The sequence below is a fragment of the Labrus bergylta genome, chromosome 3 (genome assembly GCF_963930695.1).
Source record: "Labrus bergylta chromosome 3, fLabBer1.1, whole genome shotgun sequence".
Lineage (NCBI taxonomy): Eukaryota > Metazoa > Chordata > Actinopteri > Labriformes > Labridae > Labrus > Labrus bergylta.
The window spans coordinates 28,519,859-28,544,114 of record NC_089197.1 but is presented as its reverse complement, the minus strand read 5'-3'; the positions used below and the strand labels follow the sequence as shown (position 1 = coordinate 28,544,114).

The window sequence follows — 24,256 nt, the reverse complement described above, 5'->3', positions numbered from 1 at the left end:
GCAGTTCAGTGGTTTCAGCCAGTCAAATGAGACTGTTGGTATCGAAGAAGTTTGCCCACATTCATCTTGTAACGACAGTGTCCAATTCGCTTTTCTCTCTCATTATGTCAAATTTATCCATTCAAAGAAACAGTGATTTACTGTTTAGAAAATAAACCTCATGGTACGTCGATAGCAATTAGGTCCCCGCCCCATATACAGAGATTATAGACACAAAGCAGGGGCCCTGGGTTTAGCTCTCACCCTCTGCCCCTTTCTCAAATCCTTCCCCACTCTTTCTCCCTGATTTCTTAATCTATCCACTGTCCTGTCCTGGACAAACAAAAACTTAAATAAACCATGTGAAGTGTTGGTTTGTTTGAAAAGATAACTAAATACATGACAACAAGTTACCAGTTGAGCTGAGCGGCACATCTTAAGGGGATTTGGACTCATGAAGTGGGTCCATACAGATAAAAGTAGTTTGCCTTTTTCGTCAATGTCACTTTTGACTCAGTGACCAATAAAAATCAAAATGCCGTGGGACTTCTGACATCATCTTTATCAACAGCAAAAACTATTATTTTCCTTGCAAAGTTTACCTCATGCATCCAGACTCGTTTTTAAAGGGTTCAATTTGCAGGTCTAGAGCTGATATGACAGGACACACTTCCTTTCCATTGTTTTCACGTTTTGTTTGTTTGGAGACAGAAAGTGATGGTCTAAAAGTCTCTGAAGTTAAACTGTCAGTCAGTGGACTAATCATCATTTTATTTTTGTATTTCTTTATCCAGACTGGTTGATTACTAATCAGTCTGTTTAACATTTCTATCTCCTTTTATGTGCTATTTTATACTTCAGCTCTTTTGTTTAATTTGTTGTCTGTACGTCACGGTGTCTCTATTTATGTATTTCTATGTACAAGCCGCTCCAAACAACTGCCCCAGAGGGATTAATAAAAGTACTTCAGTTGAATTTAATTGAGTTGTTTAAAGCAGGGGGTCTGGTAACACTCCTAATGCTGGTCTCTGAATAAACTCAACAATTAGATCTCAAGATGCAAGCCTTCCTCAGGTGCAAAAACGGATAGAAAAAAAAAGGTTGCTTTCCAAATATACCTGACTTTAGGAAAACAATTAGCAGACAATGATTTGATGCAAGCAAAACTGACAGTATGACCAGATAGCAGATATAATTGGCATTATACATCTTGTAGTGCACTTTCTTAAAACACAAAAAAAATTGAGGCCTTCACCAATTTACTGGAAAACACAAACTGGTTTACAAAACTTTGAATACTGAATGATTGGACCGCTAGTTTCTCTTAATTTTAGATTTGATCCACAAAAATAGATTCACTCAATGAGTGTTGCTAGATTAACAACCAAGTCATTTTTTTTTAAGAAAAATGACTTTTTTCAATGTCTTTAATTTTGTTCTCCAAGCAGTGAGCCTAATTATGTGGAGCTTTTGCAACCTGCTGCTGGATCTGTCATTCTGTCATAGGATCCCTTTCTGAGAGTTCCTGTATGTGACCAAAGTCCGGGGCTTGAGAGTTTTGACAGTTATAACTCTGAAGTCAGTCGTTGTTTCTGTCTGTTCTGTGAAGAGGGAACATAATATGTGAGAAGTATGATTCTGATGCAGCTTTAACAGGCAGATTCATACTCCTCAGTCCTTACTACATTAGAGACATATTAGGAATAATAAAGTTTAATGTATGTAATTGAAGAATGAAAAAGGGCCGAAAATGTAGGACCTGAAAAATGCTTTACATCATATCTCTAAGGTGATTCAAAATCCCTTATCAGAAGACCGAGTGTTAAACCAATGAAAAGTCCAGCTCGTCATTATGATCAACTGTGACAGATCAGGGTTAAAGCCTCTTTTTAAGTGCTTAAATGCTGCGTCATTCATATGTCTGTTATGCTGAAGAGAATAAGCATGTGCTGAGGTTTTTTTTCTTTCACGCAACAATGAGCACATTCAGTTCGAACTCTGAAGTGAGAGACACAAAGTGAATAAAAACACAGAGATATACAGGAGGAGGAGATTATAAGAGAAAAGAGATAGCAGGAAGAAGATAAAGGGATAAAAGATGCTCAGAGAGAGACAGAGATAGAAAGAGAGATGTAGATGAAGCCAGAAGGTGGAGGAGGAGTAGAGAGGAGTTAAGTTGGCCATTAGCGATGCGGCGTGTGGAGCCCACTCTTACATGCGTTCCACAAGGTTAACGATAAGAGCCCCACAGCATCTGAAATGCTCAAGTAGCTTTTATCGTATCATAATAATGAATCAAAGATAAAATAAAATAAATGAACTCCAAAAGACGAGCAAGTAAAATAAAACGTATGTGCAAAGGGCCGGCTGACCAGGCAGCAACCCAAACAGAAAGGAGAGAGAAAGGAAAAGTAGAAAGACAGAGAGAGGGGGAAAAAAAGGGATAAAGATCTTGCTCCATTTTCTGCTAATATCTTCTTATGTCATCTGGTTGAAAAATATTTGCCTGCAGGTCAGGGCTCCCCCTGTTAGAAAAAGGCTTCTTAAAACGCTTCACGGCTCTCTGCTACATTAAATATCTGGCCTCTGCATCCCATTTACTGCTGCTGGCTATTAGGTAGAGAGAGAGAGAGAGAGAGAGAGAGAGAGAGAGAGAGAGAGAGAGAGAGAGAGAGAGGAATAGGGAGATATTTGAGGGAATAAAGAGGGGGCAAAGAAGAATGGGGGAAGGTTAGAAAGACAAAACAGGAAGGAGGGATGGTTAAGAAGAGCAAAGGGTAAATATTCAAAACGTAACGGGTAAAGTAAGAAGAAGAGGTAATAAACTCATTCTTTTCAATTTTTCGCTATGTCTAACATCAGTGTGTATGCGTCTGTACGAGTGTGTGTGTGTTTAGTGCCCTTGGCAAGAGAAGGAGATCAGACCATTCAGAATGGACAGTAGTTAGCCACCTACCGCAGCAAGCTGTTACCACTTCTTCCTTCCTCCCCCCTCTCTTCTCCTCCTGCCCACTCTTTGCACCTCACTTCTCTCTTTCCTTTTACTTTACAGTAAAGACAGTTAAAATATAGAACACTTCCAATGTTAAAAACACCTAGAATTGACCTGAGCTCATGTTTTAATGCTTTACATTACTGGACAGATTAGCATATAAACAGGCTTTATGTTGAAATCTAAACCTCGCTCTAGTATGCAGCCTTTAGCAAGCCACTAAAATAGATTACTTTTGCACATGGTCAAGGAAACAAAAAATAAAAATAACTATTGTGTTATTTGTTGGGCAAAGGGTTAGTTGTTTTTTATTTGATATATTGACAACAGTTTTCTATTAAGTTTCAGCGATGGGATGAATAGCTAATTAGTTTGTCTCAGACAAGTGTTCAGAACTTGCGCCTCTGTAGGGTCATACTGGAAGAGGGAGCTTTTGTTGTGTTCTGTTGTGGAACAGTGGCAGACCCCTTATGGGATTCTTTTACTCTTGACCTTTCATGGACTTTCTTAAGTGCTATTAATTATGCTTGGTGTTTTTGCGCTTTGACTGTCTGAAAGAAGTAAATTATCTCCCTGATATTGCCTACCAGGTGTGCTTCATATTAAACTGAAAACTAATGCCGTAATGTGACTATGGGCACACAGTCCATGAGGTGGAGCTGCCACCTCTCTCTTGCTATTGCTCTCTAGTCCAGCCATGGATGTGAAACATTAAGTTACTTCATCATTACTGTCATTCAAACAAAACAAAGCACTGTATTAAAACAACCCATGACTCTGTGTTGCTTATAGGGTACCATCCATGATTCAGGAAACGTAGTCCGAATAACACAACCATTAGTTGAAAGGCTTGCCAAACGTCAAAACGATGTGAGACAAGCTTTTACAACTTTTGAAAGTGATTATGGTGGCAGTAATTTAACCTTTCAACAAAGCGGTCATCATTGCATAAGAAATCTAAGCATCTTTTAGGTATTTGAATTGCCGCTTTAAAGGCATTTCCTTTTGTTGGATCATTGAGTCAAAGCTTTTGCCATGATATTATGTGTCTGAATGATTTAGAGTTTAAGTTACAGGGATGTTATAAACATTATCTTGTGAAGCAGTGCATTGCTGAAATATTCTTAAAGAGGACATATTATCCCCCTTTTCTACCTTTTCAAACAGTCCCCTGTGCTCTAAATGAAACATCTGTGCTGTGCTTTGGTCAAAATATAACATGAATCAAGCACCAGAGGAGGTTTGTGACCCTGTATAAACCAGCTCTCTCACGATGCTTCGTTTTGGTGTGTTTGTCTCTTTAAATGCAGTGAGCCCCCCTGAGTTTTCCTGGTAGACATCACTCTTTCACTAGCAAGAATAAAAATAGCGGACCTACACAAACGTTTTGCTCTAGGCTTGGGGTGCTAGGGGAGGGGAGTTTTTTTTTTTTAACAGAATCCCACTGTGATGTCACAAGGAGAGCAAATTTGAAACAGAGCACTTCTCTCTGTGGGATGGGTTTATTTCACATTTTGTTGGTCAGTAGACACTCAGGTTACCCAAATATATGTTCAAAAACACTGTAAAAGTGGATCTTCCGCTTTAAGTAAATTCGGTTGACGTTCTGTTTGGTACCACTCTTACAAAGAAAAATCAGAGACAGAGGACAGGGGTCAAAACTGGAAGCCTGGTTTTAATTGATATTGCTCTACTGTAATAATCCTGAAAGGCATAGTCTGGAGTAACACATGTAATGTTTCAACCCATAGTAGTTTAAGTTACAGAATCATAGGTCTCTCTTTTTGCATTGAACAATATATACAATGTGAAATAAATACATTTACACAAATGGACATTATTGTTGGAGCACACTTGTATGATACACGTCACAAAAATATACAGGTTATTGTTTCTTTTTTTTTCATTTACTGATGTGAAGCACATCTAAAATCTACTGACATGTTTTAATAACACTACAGGGTCTTGTACACAACTCTTCTCCACCACAAAAGGGTCCTCTCCTCTTTAAATAGCCTTTGTATCCAAATGCATCAATTGTCTCTCTTCAATATTTTCACATTTGCAAAACCAGTCTGCAGGGTTCGCTGCAGCACATGTGGCAGTTAACATTTGGGGATTAAATACAACTAAATGACTAAACACTGTAGAGCTGGAGTTGGACTTGGCCTTAACAGATATCAGGGGTAGATGGAGGTTCCCACTTTCCCGCTATGCCAAATAAAACTTGTCCTCCTGTTACAGCTGAACTATTATTACACAGACTATTTGCAGGTTAATGGATCTAAGTCCCAGATGAGGGCAATTACATGGTGCCCAAAGTGCAACCAGGTCAAACTTTTTCTATCAAAGCATTGGCAAAAACCCCCGAAAGTCCTTCTTTTAGCGCTCCTCCAGTTTGGTTTGTTGTCATTTACATGGTTTAAACACTTACTGCAGGGTAGTTCTAATAGCTACAGCAGCATTTGGAAGTATAACCCAACACAAACAAGTGCAACTCTTGTCTCATTGTTGTACAATAAAGAAAATATTGCTTTTTTTACTAGAAAAAAAGTTCAAGGGAACACACTTGAACATCAAATAATATTTTGGCTATGAGCAGCAAGTTTAAAAACCTCTGAATGATTCACATGATCTATTCCTCCTGATTCCTGCTGGTAAATGGGATCCTGTTTTAATCATCTGGAAAGTACACACATTAGTTTGTGCAGCGACTAAAAATTTAACTGTATTCATTTCAAAACATGGCTGTGGACCACATCCTGCTCCGCAAATCTTCAGGGAGTTTCTTTTTAACCATCCTTGATCATGATTCATTGTTCAGGACCACAAAAGTTTGGATGACAACTGTCAAATAAATAAAAACTACATCAGAAGAAAATCAAAAAAGTAAGAAAAGAGCACCTTTCTTCCATTAGTTGTTTGCGGATTAATGTACAGTAGATGATTAGAATGATCACCTTTCTGACAATGACAATGTTTACAATGACTGTAGAGAAATTCAAATCAGTCCTCTGGGAATTCACTTACAAATGTGTCTGTATATTTCCTCTTCGAGTACATAAGAAATGAATGTTGAAAGCCTCTGTAGCACAGAACCTATACATCACTACATATCTATAAAGAGATAAAATGTGTTGAATGACAATTTATTAACAGGCGTCTAAATTTTGGACTTTGTGGTTTTAGTCTGGAGAAAAAGCAGAAACTTGTCCTGTAATGTGGTGTAATAAGTGCAAGATAAAGAGAAACAGCAAGTGCGAACTAAAATGCCTTTTTTTTTTTTTTTTTTTTACTTCTTCCCTAAACCCTAAAAAACCATAAGTGCTAGCTTTTACCTCTCTGCTCTCTTTTTACACTTTGAAACATATTCCCGAGGATAAGCTGAAAATCAGGGAAAAGAATCGGCCAAAAAATAATGTTTCATCTTCATTTTTTTTCTGTTATTGACTGCAGAAACAGTAAAGATCATGACTGAGCCGCGCTGTATGGAAGGCAGCTATGTACAGCTAGTTTGTCAAAAAAGAGTCACCAACAGCTCTGAAATACTTAAATGTCCTTTTCATTTAATTGTTACTTAAACCTAAAGATATACAGGATAGTGTTTATTCTACAGGACAGTTACACAAATGATCCCTTTTTAAATACTTGTATTGTGTTTCTTCATTTAGATACTAAATATTTCATTATGTATAGCTTGGTAAAGATGAATACTGTGATTTCATCCTTGTGGTCTAGTTAAGTTTCTAGAAGGAGAGCCTTATATTTGGTTTGGTTCATTGGGAGAGAATCCGGTACCCAGACCCCCAGCAGACTGATCTGACGGACGGACGGACAACATGGCCTCTACTCTACACTGTGTTGACTAAAGAAGAAGCACACAGCACAAGAACGGGAATCACCACAAGAAAAAGTACACAGCAATGCCTCAAAGGAGCAAACATAGGAGGAAAAAAATCCAACAGAGAGAGGACTTCAAAACAAAAACAATCAAATCAAAGAAACAAAGTTTTTTCTTGATAGAAAAAACAGCAAACATGAAACATACATTGAGGCTGAACTACATTTTTTTCTTTTTTTTCTTGATTTTGTTTCCAATAAAATGTCTTATGTTAGAATTATAATCTGTATAATTTACAATATACAATGTTTAAGAAGGCTGAAAGAATACCCCTAACTAATAATACTGATGTGTTGATACAGAGCGTGTGATGTTAGAGATTAACTACACTTAAACTGGAGCACTCCTCAGCTGTGACAAGTTGCCCTTTTACATTAGATTACACCGTCATCTAGATTACACATTTTGTCACTTGTATTCAGCTTTAGAAATGACAAACAATGATATAAAAAAATCCCCTCGACTGTATCTTCTTGTTAAAGCTGTGACCAGTCAAACCTACTGTGTACAATCTTTCTGTTACTGTATGATGTCATACAGTTTCCTCGGACTTGCCACTTCCAGTTTCCACTTTAGTACGACTCAACGGTCAATTTATAATGACTTAAAATGCCTTCAAATGTCCAATTAAAGTCTGTGTGGTTACAATCTAATTAATTGTAGAAACTTAAATTATGTCCATTAAATAGTCTGTTGTTCATTTTAAGTACAACACAAATTTGTATACAGAAAAATAGCCAAGAAACAAATGTAGAAATAACAGTAAAACTGCCTGTAATGGATTCTCCTTGAAAAGATTACATTAGAAATTTGATATTGTTCATTTGATATTTGGTAGAATTATTGTTTTTAACCTTTACAACATTTCCTTTAAAGATTTTTAATGAAATGTCCATCAACAGGAAGTGGAAGAGCAAGATCTTCGTGTCATGTTTCTTTTTATGCAGATGATGTTCTGTTTTTGCAACCAGATTTAAGCAGGTTATTCTCTAGTCCCTGCATGAGGCCACATGGCTCGAGTAAACTTTGCATTACTGAATAGTTGATTTTCAAGAGGACTGTCTGCTTTCATCAGATAAAACGTGATGGCAAAAAAAGCCTGGTCACAAAAAAGGTGCAAACATCAGAACTCTGTGAAAAATATAAACTGGCTGCTTATTCTTAGTGTTGTAAGCTGTTGTGTTACTTCTTCTACTCTCATTGTCTTTACTCTGACAGTACAATAATATTTCATTCTCAAAATTCTGGTCCATATTTTCCTGTGTAAACTATCACTAACAAAAGGAAATGTTGACTGTTATCTAGTAGCTTATGGCAAGTTACACAGAGGGAAAGTAGCTATGAAACCCTCTTGTCTCTGAAATTTGAAACTGGCACATTATGTTAATTTGCAGACCTAGTCCATATGCACAAACCCCTCCTTTTAAAACTGCTATTGCTCAGTGTTTTCTACGATAAATGCTGAATTTGTTAATACATTTTTACTTGTTATATTTATATATATGGTACTTGCTGAAAGTGGTCAAGCTCATAGAAAAAAGGAAAGACATATTGATTGATTCAGTTTTAAGAAGACAATATTAATAACAAAAACAAAGCCGTGTTATATGTCATATACAGGATGACTTATTTACAACCCTAATACTGGTATTATCATCACTAAAGTTATTTTCAAGATAGAAATAAAGGAGAAAAATAAGTTTCAAAGCAACAACAGTTGTTCTTTTTTTTTCAGCACACCTGTCCTTCTGGTTTTGTATTGCATTGACTCGAGCTCCCTCATTACTCCCTGAATGGATCTCAAAAACATCTCAGTTCTGCCTCAAGAGATGAGCTGGAAGGTGAGAATGCAGCGGAGTAAGGAGGGTCGTTTTGGAAGTGATGCTTTGCAGTTTTGGGAGTTTGGGTAATGAGCATGGGCTGGACTATTCTTCATGGCACCTTTTTGGACAGAAATTTCAACCGATTTATGTGTGGAGAATAGCAACCCTGGGGCTGAAAATGTTTCATACGTCAAAACAAGAGGAGCGTTTGTCAAAATAGATAGCATCACAGAGAATGCAAAGTGAGTCTACAACTCACAGCTGGACAAGCACAGGTCCATTCTTGAAAGTATGGACCAAGTCTTCATTTGCTTGTGTTTTTACTTATGAACTCTGTGAATTGTTCACATCTGAAATGACACTATTTGAAAGCATTTTCAGCCACCTCAAGTGTTCAAACACAAATACAATGGTACTGTCAGGTTTGGGAGACCAGGGCCACTGTTTCTTGACAAATACAACAAATACTTAAGCAGTGAAAGTAGGGGAGTCATGGTACACCAGGAAGAGAGTGTTTTCAAGCCTTTCTTTGAGCTGTGCTGATTTTCATTATAACCAGAAAAAAAATCAAATAACTGGACACACTGAAAACCAGCAGCACTCTCGAGGCCCAGCATTGAAAGCGACTCACAGATCAAAGCAGAAACAGTTTTGGGTTATGACAGTAAAGTTTGCTGGCATCCTCTGAATGGATGAGCTCCATTCTTTGGCAGGGAAAATGTCCTCTTCTTTTCTTTCTTTCTGTCCATCCATCTGTATTTCATTCTACATGTAATTTGAAATCAAACATCTTAAATACATCTTTAATGTCCTTTTCTCCCCCTACATATCTTCTTCTTGAACACTAAAAAACTCTGTTGGGAGAAAAGAGAAGGGGAACGGAGACACGAGTGCAGTCTTACAGTCTCTCAGGACTACAATGGAGCGTTTTCAGTTTCTTTTAAATGTGTCCTCAAGCGTTTGTCATTAATGACCTCTTAATCGATATTAAATGCATATTTTTTTTTTACCATCTTCACGGTTCAGAGCCACTGCTGAAACTGTTTCAAAGTTTTCAAGGAAAAATCATCTTTTGTCAGGATTGGTAGTCATGTCAGTCGGTCAAACTCTCCCCCGACAAAAAGTTTAAGTTCCCCCCCTTTTTGTCACAGACGTTGGAGGTTTTGGGGTTCAGGTTAGAGCTTTAGGTCACTGGTTTGTTCACAGAGGGAAGTGTCAGCAGACGTACTTCAGGGGCATATTTATGTGTGTATGTAGGTGTGTGTTTGAGTGTGTGACTGCGTGTGTGTGTGTGTGTGTGTGTGTGTGTGTGTGTGTATGTGTGTGTGTGTGTAAAAGAGCAAGAGGTCATTCAAAGTGAGAGTTCATGTTGAAGCTCAGCTGGTCAGACTGGCGTCTAGCTCGCGCTTCCTCAGACCTTGGCTTCCAGAAGCTCCAGGAAGAGTTTGTGCATTGGGACTTTGCCGTCCTGCTTGATGCTGTAGAAGTGCTGCACAGCCTTGGTGGAGGTCTGGCGGAGCAGGGGGAGGGTCATGAGCAGCTTGCCCGCCCGGCGGGGATCCTCCTGGTGCTGTGAAGCCTCATAGTCCTGCAGGGCCTCATGGAGCACATCCTGAAGCTTCTGCACTGCATCCACATCTTCAATGTGCATGGAGTCTGGAGAAAAAAACACAGCAGTAAAATTAAAATGTGAATGAAAAAATGTTTGATCAGAGGTTTGTTGTAGCCTCCATGTTCAATGCAGTTTGCTTGGCTTCATGACGTGATATTCAGGGATGAAAATCAAAACTCTTGGTTGTGCATGTATTCTATAAATGCATTTGAATATAAAGCTGTGATAGATAGATGTTTTTTTTTTATCATGTAGACCACTTTGCAAAATTATCTAAAAACTAACAGGATAATTATAGATTAGTAGTTTAACATTTTTATCCAAAATGCTTTTATTTTTGTATACATTGTTTCTAATTAACCTCAGTTTGCTACATGACGCTTAACCCTGGAAGAAGGCTTAAATACAGTTGCTGCTCCATTGTCAGGCTTTAAAGTGTGGATCTGTGGGTGTGATTTATGGACAGACAAAGAGACGGGTGGGCGGAGAGAAAAGAAATAGACTTGTGGAATGATGGAGAGACGCAGGAACACCTGAGAGTCTCTGTGAGTGTGTTTGAGCAAAACCATTTGGCTGCACACATGTGTAATCTCTCATTGAGCTGGCATGTAAGGTGTGTTTCAGCACATGTTGCAGAGAGGGCTGAGAATGTCCCTCAATGATAATGCTCCATATTGCCCCTTAGGGAGCTAAAGTCTTAATGTGAGCTGGCCTTTAGCTCCCAACCTCCGATCAATGTCTCCGATCAATGACTACATGCATGTTAAATAATAATCACAAGGCAACTATTGATAGGCCACCACACCCCAACACACACGCCCCTACACTCACACACAAACTCAATCTGCACTGGGGATATCACCTATGTGTGCAGACTAGAGAAAAAAAGGTACTGTAGATAGTTTAACATACGTGAACACAGAATGTTTTTATCCCCACTCTATTCACGGGCCACTGTGTATTTGATACAGAAGCAATGTGTCAAACAAAAGAGGAGTAGATCTAAAGTGGTAAAAAATCTTAAGCATTAGAAATGTTTGTGGTTTCTATGGTGATGTGTCTAAGTTTGTCAGTTGATTGGGATCGGTGGATTAAATGCTCACACATACAGAGACAGTAAACTTAAATACTAAAAGTCCTTGGTAACCAAAGTACAGACTTAAACAAACAGGGTCAATGAAATGTATGAATTATTCTGAGCAGACAAAATAAATCCAACAAATGTGAACACAGCCACACACACAGATGAACACAATCACACAACCTACACAAACAACAATCAAATACACAGTGTTGGATCTATAGAGTGTAATGCATGTATCAGTATGCAGGACCAGACCGTCACTGGGTTGGATTCTATAGAAATCAATAGAAAACTCAGCTTCTTCCAGTTCTCAAATGTTCTACTTTTTCCCACTGTTTCAATAAGAGGGTGGTTGTGATCATTTTGTTGCTTGAAGACATTTGGGGGAGGCATGATTACTTCTGTTAATTAATATTATACAATAAACATCAATCACAATCTGAATGCAATACAAATTTCTCTTTTGCTTGTTTTGTTTTTTCCCAATTAATCCATGTTATACTGTTCTATAATGTTTATTTATCTATTTCTGACGTCAAACATCTTCGAGCCAAATATTTAGGTGACATTTAAGTAGGGTCTCTTGTGAAATGACACATGAAACACATCCTACTGATGATCTCCCTAGTCCTTGTGAGTCCTGTGTTTTTGGATGACAAAAGTTAAGCCTTAACTGACTTTAAGTTAATATGAAGTTTAATGAGTTCCACATTGTTTGTGATTAATCTTGTGTGTTTTGCTTGTAAGCTGTTGGACATGGACACTGCCTGTGCGCTGACCCGCAGTAAACTCAAAGGTAAAACAGCAGCTGTTAATGAGCACAAGCACATCAGGCTGGTAAAACTCACAATTTGACATAGAAGGAACAATTTGTGTGCACACATAAATGGACGCACACACACACACACACACACACACACACACACACACACACACACACACACACACACACACACACACACACACACACACACACACACACACACACACACACACACACACACACACACACACACACACACACACACACACGTGCCCCCTGTTTCCCATGGCTAGTTTAGCTGTCTTTACATGTGGGGCACGTTTGCTAACATTTCTTAAGGCTGGGCTTCATTAATGCAGACGATTAGCATCCTGTGAATTAATTAGTGTCAGTGCCCTTCAAAATGCTAATGCTAGCATTCTGTTGTCTTGAAGAGCAGTTAGAGAGTCTGGGCAATGATGCACAGATCTTATTTGGGCGTCAGCTGTTTCAATTTCAATCAGCTAAAAGAATGACTATTTCAAACACGAGTTTCCTCATCAGTGAGATAAGCTTTGATGGATAATTACCCTCAGGATTTATCTGCAGATATTTCTTTGTATGGGGTGTGCAAAAGTGGGCTGTGAAGAGAGAAGCAACTTCCATTTTAAATCTTATTTTCTAGTTTTACAGCCATATGTCATCTGCCTAGTTATAGTTTGCTCTTCACTGGATATTTTATTTATGCTTTTAAAATGATAATGGACCTACGTATGTTTAAAACACCCTGCCTCTCTGTACCTGGCCTTTCATCCCTTTCAGACCAGTAGAAGTCATTAAAGCCACACAGGCTATAAGCCACCTGTTAGTCCGAATATGAATCATAATCATCATCTTGATCATGCTCACTTCTGTCTGGTCAGGAGAACCAGCCAGCTTTTATATTTTATCAGTCAGCAATATTTAGAGACAAACAGTTACACTTACACACACATGCACACATAAATAGGCAGAGCCAAGACATTGATTGTCACACATAGCCCACAGGACGACATAGGTCAATATTTTCTACATGAGTATGACAGTAAGAACGCTATGTGTTTGAGCAAACAGTGGCTCACTTTTAGAGACACATACATGTTTGTGTGTTTACATGTGTCTGAGAAATAACATCCGCTTGTTTGAGAATAAATGTGTGTGTGCACGTTTGTTAATGTGTTGGTTTTTATGTGCGTGCAGCGGAATCAGAACAAAAGGCCCCTCCCTCCCTATTCAAAGCGCTTCCATTGCATTCTCCCATTTAAACACATTGTATTGACAGCTCCCCCCTTGTAATTAAAGAGTACTGAAGAGCTGGCCGGCTTCCAAGACAAAGTTCAAAAGACGGGTCATGGGAGGAAGAAGGTGTGTGAGTGTGAGAGGGAGTGTGTGCGCGTGTGTCAGTCAGCTGTCGATGCAGCTGGACACATCAGAGAGGGGGCTTTATCGACAGACTTTGGGTTCTAATGATTTCACCTTATTTAACAGGCATCTGAAGAGACGACTATGCTAATTGTAAAAGGATCGCCACTTTGTTTGGGGTGGGAGGGGGGCTTCAGGTTTAAGATTAATGTGTTTTTTATGGGACATTTGTTTATTTATTTATATATAATAAATTATAAGTATGTGTGCTTTAACAGGGAGAGTTGGTAGCTTTAAATGTGGTATTACAAAAAACAATGTCCCTGTATTTGAGAGCATGCATTATAAGTTGTGTGTGTGTGTGTGCATCTTTGGATGTTCTGTATTGAAGTCTTTTGATGGTTCAGATTAAATGAGCCCCATGGGATCGGAGATTCCCCGGAGGTTCCTTGGCTCCACGAGTTGTGTGCTAAAAATTCAAACGTAGACAGACAGATTCGGAAACAAACATCAGCTGTAGAGAGAAGAATTCCATACCTGAGTTAGCCAAAGCGATGGCCTTGAGAGTGACAAATTCCTCCTTCTCTAGTTTCATGGTTTTGTATTTCTTGACCAGCTGAAGGATGGCGTTGTTCAGGTCCAGAAGTCCAGCAAGCTTTGACTGGTCCTCGTCCATTATGTAGTCCTCAGCATACACCAACTACAGAGAAACACAGAGGGGTTGAGAGGTTGCAAATAAACATGTGTATCTTCATAACGGGGTTTTCAATAGTGATTGTTAGAAACACACAAGAAAAAGCTCAGGACACTTGCCTTGTCTTCAAAGGACAGTGAGCGGTACACAACACGTAGGATCAAGATCTCCATCCATGCACTCTGCAATAGACTCATCTGGTCTGCCAAAGACAGCGTAGAGAAACCTGGGGAAGATTGAGACACAAAGGAAAAGGAAGGGGAGGATTGTTAATGTTTATGCTTTTAATATCTGTGTGTTTTTTTCTGTTGTTTAATGAATGTTTCTGTGCTGCTGCTGACAAAGAACTGCTGAGATGTCTTCTGATGTTTTTATAGCAATGACAATGAACAGAAAAGATTCAGAAAAAACAAGCTATACTTTTGTTTGTTGAATAAAATAAGGCTGAAAATGGTTGTCAAATACTTTATTTTGTGTGTAAAAGAACAAAGAAAATGACATGATGGCTTTTTTGGGACAATGATTAAACAAAATTGTAGTGATACTTTTTATGACAACAATTAAGCAAGAAAAGTAAAACAAAGGAGGAACAAAGATCACGAAAAAGATCATGAAGCTAATTCTTAACTAGACAGGGGGTCAAGATCAGCCCCCCCCCCCTCCCTCCATCCATACAGTTGATCAGAGTCCTCCTCCTCCTCCTCTTCCTCTCTCCCCTGTGCCCAGGGCCGTTCTCTTGGGAAAGGCAGGCCTTATCTCCCCCTGACACAACCTCCATGGATCAATGCTGGCCATCGCTGCTGCACCGCTCAAACACACACACTAATTGCTGCTGTGGCCTCAAAACGCCTGCTTTCTCTGGTGTCAATCCATGTCCTTCTATTTGCCTACGTCTATATCCGTCTGTCTCTCCAATCGCAATCCATGCCTTTTTATCTGACACTGTCTGTGCATGGCTGACCATCTGTGGGCCTGATTCTGGCTTTACCTGCTTTCCATACATCTTGATACATTGTTGTCTGCAAACCTTGTCTGTTTAGATCTCTCTGTTAGACTTTTCTTTGCTTTACATTGTTCGGTGTTCAGTTCAGTTTTTTTGTTGAGTTTTTGTCTGTTTTAATAGTTTCAATTATGTGCGGTCTCCTTTCTCTTCAGTCTTATTCTTTTCCATTTCATCTTTTGCACATTTTTTTCTTTACTGCAGCAGACTGTCTGTTGCCTCGGTCTTTCTCTCTCTCTCTTTCTGTCTGTCTGTCTGTCTATCTCTTTAATGGAACACCTGCCCGCTCACACCTTTCCTCACAGCTGTCCTCTCCTAACACACCTGTCCGTTCACACCTGCCTGTCTGCCTGTGTGTGTGCAAGCCTTTATAGGAAAGGCAAAGACAGTGGCCTATGTGAGCACACCTGTCAGACCTCACAGCAGCCCTCCAGTGTGTGTGTGTGTGTGTGTATATGAGAGGAGCATCCTGTCAGGAGAAGTAGGCAGATGAGAAGGAAGATATTTCTTCAACAACATCTGCTGCAGGGTGCCTCCTCAGGAGATAGTTGGTGTGTGACAGTGTGTGTGTTTGTGTTTGTGCATATGCATTAGGGGATCTTATCTCACAGTGTGTTGATGGGTAATGGCAGGCGTCTCATTATGTCCATGTTGCAGGCCATTGTTGTTCATAATGTGCTCTAATTCACTCCATCTACAACTAATAATATTAATATCTCAAACCACACACACACTTACAATATATACAGTAGGTGACACTGTGGGCTGCACACACACAAATGCACAGGGTTTGACATATGCATAGACATAAATGCATAGGAACACACTGGAATGAATCCAAATATGTATGATTGATACACACACACACAAACACACGCACGCACAGACTCACACACGGCACAGTGAAGGGAGCAGTATCGTTGCCAACTGGCAGTGTCTTCTACTTAATGAAATCATCAGAAGAGATTAGAGGTGAATTTCTTGAGGGGGTCTTCATGCACACACACATCTCATTCTCACACGCAGAAGTCTTTAGGGGGGCCTTAAGACTTCGCCACTCATTGTGGGCAGGAGAAATAAGCACGGGCATGGCTAAATTTAACACACTTTAACACACTTATTGAATGTGTTTGAAGCCCGGGGTCAAGTGAAGAGAAGAAGACATGAGGTGGGTTAATATCATTTAATGGTGTCACTGATTATGCATTTTAACTTGCCCCTGTGTGTTTGCACTACTCGGGCATTGAGAGCAGTGCAGAGGGTTCAATCAATTTTCGCACATACCTTTAGTGAAATTTGGTCCAGAAGGTGCATACACGGCAAAACAAATTTATACACTGCGAGTTACAGAATCATAAAAACATAAAAAGTGTGAACTAGTTTAAAAAAACTGTGTGTTAATAGGAGGGTGTACTCACATGTTTCATCAGTAAACATCTACCTTTTCATGACATGCACACACACACATGCATGAACACACACAGAGGCAACACCAATAATTAAAAACCCCTGTGATTAATTTATTGAGCTGAAGGTTCAACTTTTCTTATTGAGGTTCATCAATGATTTTTATCAGGATGTGGTGTGTGTTTGAGTGAACATGTGTCTGCTTATATAGCTTATTTGAACACTAATAAGATCATTGTAGCGAGTGTGTTGACTTGTTGTTTCATCAGCATGCTTGTACTGTATGCTTAGTGTATGCATACATTCCCATACATACACACCATGGGCATCTCCTATCTGTGTATATTTGTGTGTGATTGTGTATGTGTATTTGTGCCTCCAGGACCCCCTCCCCTCCTCACCAGCCTGTCTGCGCTGTTCAGCCATCCAATGCCTCTTATCTGTCTGATTAATAGGCGGCCAGCTTCAGGACAAATTAATTAACAGATAACGCCATCTCTCTCTTCTTCCCCTCCTCCCCTCCTTCTCATGAAGCGATCGATACAGCAGAAGAAAAGAAACATCAATGGGAATTTAGTGCTGATGATGGAGAGAGAGAGGTATTGATGGAGAGAGAGAGAGCACGAGAAAGAGTGAGATGGAGGAGAGAAGAAAGTAAAGGAGGAAGAGGTGGTGGTGGAGGGACTGATGGAGACCTTTCTTTCATACCTGTGATTTCACTTGACAAAAGAAGGTTCCTTATTTGGCTCTAATTACATTTCCTTTCTGCCCATTGTTGATAAGGCATCTCACGCTATGTGTGGCAGTGTGTGTGTGTTTGTGCATATGTGGATGTGGAACAGCTGGTGTGCTGTTTGTGGGGGTGTTGGGGGCTTAGCCTTATGTAGAGGCATGTTCAGTAAAAATAAAGTTCAAAGCTTTGCATAAACATATTTACATAAATGTTGAGCGAGAGTAAATTGCTACATCACATGACCTGAAAGTAAAGCCATGCGTTCCCATGAAAGCATTATAGCATTAATGGTCATGTATTTGGTAAGAACATCATTTAGTTTAGAGTTTTTTCAATGGTTACAATCCTCACTTTTCAATGTATCTCAACGTTAACTCAAACCCTGCATATGGTATACCATACATTCAATGTATTATAATTCCATAAGATGAGACAGAAATCAAACTTTTCTTTCCCAACTAATAGTCCTTTATGTGAACAAAGCAAAATTTTGAGATGTAGTGCATGAGGTGAATGACCCATACTCTGTACCTGGTTGGATATTATATATCTCTATTGTATCAATTGAGGTACTGTGTGGGTGTGTGTGTGTGTGTGTGTGTGTGTGTGTGTGTGTGTGTGTGTGTGTGTGTGTGTGTCTGTGTGCGCGGGTGCCACACATTGGTCTGACAGAAAGAGGCTGCAGTGCAGTCATGCAGACTTAACCTCTCCTGCTTGCTCTCGCACTCTTTCTTTTTTCTCTCCCCTTTGCTCTATCAGAGACACACATAAAGACAAACGCACACACACAAACACACGTCGATTCCCCAGCCACCCTGCGGCCTGTTTGTCTGCCAAATGAGTCCTGACTGCACGTTTACACCCGAGACCGCACAAGAGTCTGGCACAAACACACACAAACAGGATAGCCCTCTCTCACGCCCCAGTTGCCATACAGACACACACAAACAAACATATCCAGGAGGCCTATATTTGTTTTCTTGTGGTTACAGGGCAAATAGGAACCAGTGAGGAGCGTTTGTGATGCTCATGAGTACCTGTGCACTTGTGTGTGCACAGTTTGTGTTTTTTCATGAAGTTATTTTTATATGCAAGTTCAAAATAACTGATGCATCAGTGTGTTCATTTGTGTATTAATGTGACAGGTGGGAAAACTGGTTGCAATGCTGATCTGGTCCATGTTATCAACACATGAGTAGTCTTCCCATTCTGCCACTGCAGTGACAAACAGTGGCCAACAAGCTTAACTCTAAGAGTGAGGACTTTGGCCCTCTGTCTCATATTGAGAGAGTCTTTAAATGCCAGCAAACATACAGCAAAACATCTCTTTCATAATTTACAGTATGCATGTCAGTAGCTTGGGGTTAGAGGGGTTCTAATGTGGTCATTGTGAGATACTAATATGCATTTTTTCACAAATTACTGAATTTTTCAAATGTTACTAAAGACAGAGATGACACGCAAGAGACGTCCTTGAAGACATAGAAGATGAAATTGATCCAGGAAGATTTGTTACACAATTTAAAAACTAATATTAGTGATTAAAGAGGTTTTAACTGTTGCCTCTCTTTATTCAAGCTGAATGGCTTGTGGTGGTGGGGTTGTAGAAAATGTATGGTTGGTATTACACATCATGAGGTTTAAGTCAACAATTAACAAATATTTGACAGGCAGTTCCATGTGTCTCCTCAGTCTTCTTCTGCTCCCTTAAACAGATGTAGACAAACTTGGCTGTAGATGACTCTGAGCTGTTCTATAACAATCATTTCCTTTCACAGACTACTGAATACAATTAGGTTAAGGACACCAAAACAACACATTTAGATATGGTGTTCTATCTCCACACTTGTAGTTGGCTTGCAGCCTTTGAGCACCTGCTTGCTTTGTTACCATTGACACTGCTCTGTCCTATTTGCCTGCCACCCCTGGACACATTTAATAGTAACTTCTCAATCTGTCGCAACAATTTAACAGCATACATTCACACACTTATCAAGAGGAATCTGTCTTGAAGTGGTAAGAATTTGCTTTAAGCACTGTCAAAGAAATGTAACACAGAGTCAAACTGAATTCACACTAAGAACATTGAGAGTAACTGGATAAGTACTGTGAGAGGGGCATGCATCATTACAATGTTAAGTAAAGAGTACGTTGTGTGTCACTATGGCAGACAATGTGGTCACGTGTAGTGTACTCAAACTGTTTATTCGGTTTAGTGCTTTAGTTTTGCAGCAATGATAGCTATGTTAACTGTATATGATCCTATAGTTGCTTATCATGAGTGAGGAGAATAATAGACTGTCTATGTGCAGCATGTACACGTATTGTGGTCTGCAGGGGACAGATTTAAGTCTACTGGCCTGCTGAGAGAGAGATTGCATTAGGACACGTGAAGTTTCAAACAGTTACCAGCACATCGCTGCACTGCATGTGTGTGTGTGTGTGTGTGCGCGCGCGTGTGTGTTTCTACTGCATGCACACTGTGTATCGCGGGTCCAGTGCTCTCTCTAACACCACTTCCTGTACGTGTGGGTGTTTAAATTTGTGTTGGCGTGCACACTGTCACATGCTGTGCAGTGCAAGTACTCCCTTGTGATGCTTTTTGAGTGTGTGTTTGTGCCTGTGTGTGTGTGTGTGTGTGTACACCTCAAACTGTTTTGTACCATACGGCCAGACGCCGGCCCAAATGAACACGGACCCCCTGTGATGGCTTTGGCTAGGCTGAATCTACACACACAAAAAATAAGCACACAACGAGCATGCTGGCAATTTCTTTTACACACACATTTGCACACACAACCACCAGCTGACCCAATTACACAGAGATGTGCAACGAAATGGAAACAAATCTACCCAGAGAACCAGTTAATTTAGAGGGGCTTAAAGACACACTGACACCAAGTACTCACACCTACTGACACATACATTAAAAATCACATGTTTAGTCATATGGATCATAAAATCAGTCTGTGTCAAGTGCAGCTGATACTGTACAAAAGAAGATATCACTTGTGTTTTATCTTTTATAGACTGAAAATGTGAGTGTTTTATCAAATTCCTCTCTATATCAAATTGTGTGTGTTGTGTGCGTGTGTGTGTGTGTGTGTGTGAGAGAGAGTGTGTATAAAGAGATGAACAACACAGAAAAGAGGTATCGTCCTAACCTTTTGTTTACACGCATGTCTGCCATTTCTTTTAACTAATATGTTGATGCTGCAAGTTTCCATTATTCTTTCACAAACATCTGACCTCAGAGGATGAATAAAGACTAAAGCAGCACCGTGGTTATGTTCCCTGATGCCTTAGGTAACATAACCACTGCAGTATTACAAATAAACTTCACCAGGGGCTAGAGGGAGAAGAGTCCTCTTGATTTTATCTGCAAGCCTCTGCACACTATGAAACTGTAGCTAATATGGCAACCATGTATTTATCACTCTATATCTTGGTTTATTTATGATGTAGCCAAATTTGATCATAGTTTACAGTAAAAAAAAAAGCCTGGATGCCTCAATATTTAAGTTATAGGTATCGTAAATGAAGAATGGATTTTAATTTAAGTTTTTTCAAACAGACAAATACATTTTATAGCTGTTCTGCCACTTTACATCACATATGCAGTATCTCCCTCACAAACATGTTTCATCACCTTCACCTCCATCCCCATGTAATGTTGTTGGTTAAAATGTATTATTATTTTTTTTGCTCCTTCTTTCCCCTTCCATCACCCCCTCTCCGCCCTCCACATCCCCCCTTGTTCTGTGTGAGGCCTCAGGGAGAGTAGAGCAGTCACAGGGTTGCAGTAGCCTCTAATCAGTGTGAACAGCCAGCTAATTACCAAACCCTCAGCCCTGGCTGACTGTTAATTGCATACATTAGACACCATCAGCAGCACTGCAAGATTAACACTTAAAATCTTCCCATTGCTATAGTGAAGATGAGTGCTCTGTGTGTGTGTATGTGTGTGCGTGACAGAGAGAGTCACAGGGAGACAGACAGAGGTCTGTGTGCTGGATTCTCTGTGTGTATGTGTGTTATGTGCTGTATCTGTGAGTGCTCATATTTAACACTTAATTAGACCCAAAATGTAGACGCTGCAATGGATGGATGTCGAGTGTTATAGATGTTGCCGTGCAGGGGTTGCGTGGGTGGAGGCAGCCGGTCGTCGAGGGCAACCCCAAGCCTCCGTAGAGACGACAGATGGAGTGACATTAAGATCATTGCAGTAGAGGCATTTCAAATAATAAAATATCAATATTTACATTTTAATTACCCACTTCTAGCTCCACCAGGGCCGTGTCAAGGAGGGCATGGGTGAGTGTGTGTATGTGTTGTTGGCGTGTGCCACAGCGAGCTCAGCTGGGACCACACCTTCTTGACTCTATAAAGAGTCAAGAGTACTGCTCAAGTGACAATGATCTGCTCTGTAAGAATGGTAATGGAGGAAAAGAATGTTGTCGAATAAGTGAAAATAACCAAAAATAAGTTTGTGAAGAGAAAAAATTAGAAATAAGAAAATGAACAATTTATTCTTCCTTGTAGCCTAAAGTTCAGCTTCCTGTCCCTTCAGCCCCAGATACCATGTACACACCATGTGTGTATCTACAGTATGTTTTTTATTTGTGTGTGTGTTAGGGAGAGAGAGCGCACACGTTCACCAGAGAATTGAGCATGTGTGCACAAAAACAATCACAGACACAGCTGACAGTCTGTTTTGAAGGCAGAGAGCATGAGTTAAGAATTTTAAAAGTAATGTTTGTCAGTATAAAGAAGACAATAATCATTTTGGTACATCTGGAATTAGTTACACATCCAGGCAACGGATATCTGCACTTATGGTTTTTGTTCTGACGACAATGATTGTACCTTACTTTAACATTTACACACAAGGAAACATGAGGAACAAGAAATAAATCAAGATCAAACATCGGTCCATCCCTCCGTCCATCTGTCATTCTAGTCTGTAACCCATTTATATTCCCAGCTTGTTCAATTAACTTGAATGTGGCAGTCTATTGATCTCTTGGTGGATTAAGTTTTCTGAACAATATCCATCCATAACATGTTACACAGAAAAGACAAAATCTATAATCCAAGAATCAGCAATTGTTTTTTTTCACGATAATTTTAGAATGTCTCAAAGAGCATTTGCCATAAAAGAGGGAAACCAAAACATACATATGTATTTCATCATAAAAGCACTATTTATGTTTGAGTTAAAAACTATCTAATTGATACTTTAAAACAAAACCCAATGGTCCCTGTCCAGGTTTGGTGTCTGTATATGAGATTAAGAGGCTGTGTTGATTCTATCTTCTTAATCCCCCTTAGCTTTCCATAGAGAGATGACTGCAGAAACTCCACAGGGATTAATTTACCATTCACAGATTAGAGATATGGTCTCAAATATCATCATCCTGGACAAGAGGAAGGACTCACTAATGGAGCAATGAGGAGACACAGAACAGAGAGAACAAGAGAGAGAGAGAGAGAGAGAGAGAGAGAGAGAGAGAATGAGACAGAAAGGTAAAGACTAAGAGACAGGCAGAGTTGAAAACGAATGCACACAGCAATACAGCCTCCTCTGCTACAGCATCATGCCTTAATGTCCTAGCTCGAAGACAAGAACATTAGACCTCATTCCACCTCCTCATCTGGGCCTGAAAAAGCCTGGGCTGAAAATCTTAATTAATTGTCCAATAGTGCTGCGGGGTCATTATGCATTGCAATAAAGAAGCGTGTAATTATGAGATTTAACAGCCATTACCAAGGCCAGGAACTCATATGTCATCATCAGCAACCAAGCCAATGGTTTGGTACGGCTGTGTGTGTGGCTTGATAGACAGCACACACACACACACACACACACACACACACACACACACACACACACACACACACACACACACACACAATACCTTCTTGAATCTACATACAGTATACTATTCAAAAAGATAGTGTTTGGATAAAAATAAAACAGTGTTTCTATTCTTGTACAGGCACACAAACAGTTGCGTTTTCAATAAATGTTGACGCAGGTGCTAGGAGTAACACAAATTAAGAATGAATACAGGCAAGCACACACATACATACACACACACACACACACACACTCAAATGCATACCCATCAGTCTGACCCAGACAATAAGGCAGCCAGCTGTGATAGCAGCCTGCAGATGAAACATCCCATCAAGATTAAATAGACACAAAAATACACACATTATTACCGCTGTGTGTGTGTGTGTATTTTTGTGCGTTGCGTGCATGTGGAGGAACAGTGATCCACTGAGACCACAGACATGGTCTTTCACCCAGTAGCAGGTGGGAAATGACACGCTTGTATAAGGATAAAGTGTTGTTTACCCACACATGAACTCCATAGAATGTTCATTATTTCATTTTAGTTCAAGAAGTCCGACAACCAAAGCAAACAACAAGAAAATATTCTCAGCATGAATAGTTTGACATGTAAAATGTATTTACACAGTATGCCAAAAAGGGCGCTTACACCATATGCATTTTTTTTTTAAAGCATACATCCAATGCACACCATTTACAAAAGTTAACGATAGTTAACTTGAAAGGAACACAGTGTTTTTATAACACAGCTCAGATTTTTATGTTGATCTTCTCAAATCCTCCCAGATCAGCCTCTTGTTTTCATTGGTTTCGACCCCCTTTTTGCTTGTGCTCTGCATAACGAAAAGTGCAGTCACAACTCTGAATAAGCCCAAATGCTTTACTCATGTAGAAAAATGTTCAGCTCGGATAGGTGTTACTTTATGACACTGCTTACAGCCAATATGTCCAGAAATATCTGCTTTCACTCACAGCTTTGCACTGACTTTTTGAGCATTTATGTCATGACTGAAATCCACTTATCACAC

At 39.7% G+C, this 24,256-nt stretch overlaps 1 protein-coding gene across 3 annotated transcripts in view; it reads right to left on the bottom strand.

The window, feature by feature from the left end:
- Positions 1 to 4,626: 4,626 nt before the first annotated feature.
- esrrga (estrogen-related receptor gamma a) overlaps positions 4,627 to 24,256 on the bottom strand; it is a 72,402-nt gene continuing 52,772 nt past the window's right edge. For all 3 annotated transcript variants that reach the window (XM_029278619.2, XM_065953098.1, XM_065953097.1), the window contains exons 7-9: positions 14,348 to 14,454; positions 14,072 to 14,234; positions 4,627 to 10,351 (exon numbers count right to left, since the gene is read on the bottom strand). In XM_029278619.2, the coding sequence (XP_029134452.2) occupies positions 10,107 to 10,351; positions 14,072 to 14,234; positions 14,348 to 14,454 (515 nt within the window). In that variant the 3' untranslated portion in view covers positions 4,627 to 10,106. The remainder of the gene's footprint in view (positions 10,352 to 14,071; positions 14,235 to 14,347; positions 14,455 to 24,256) is intronic.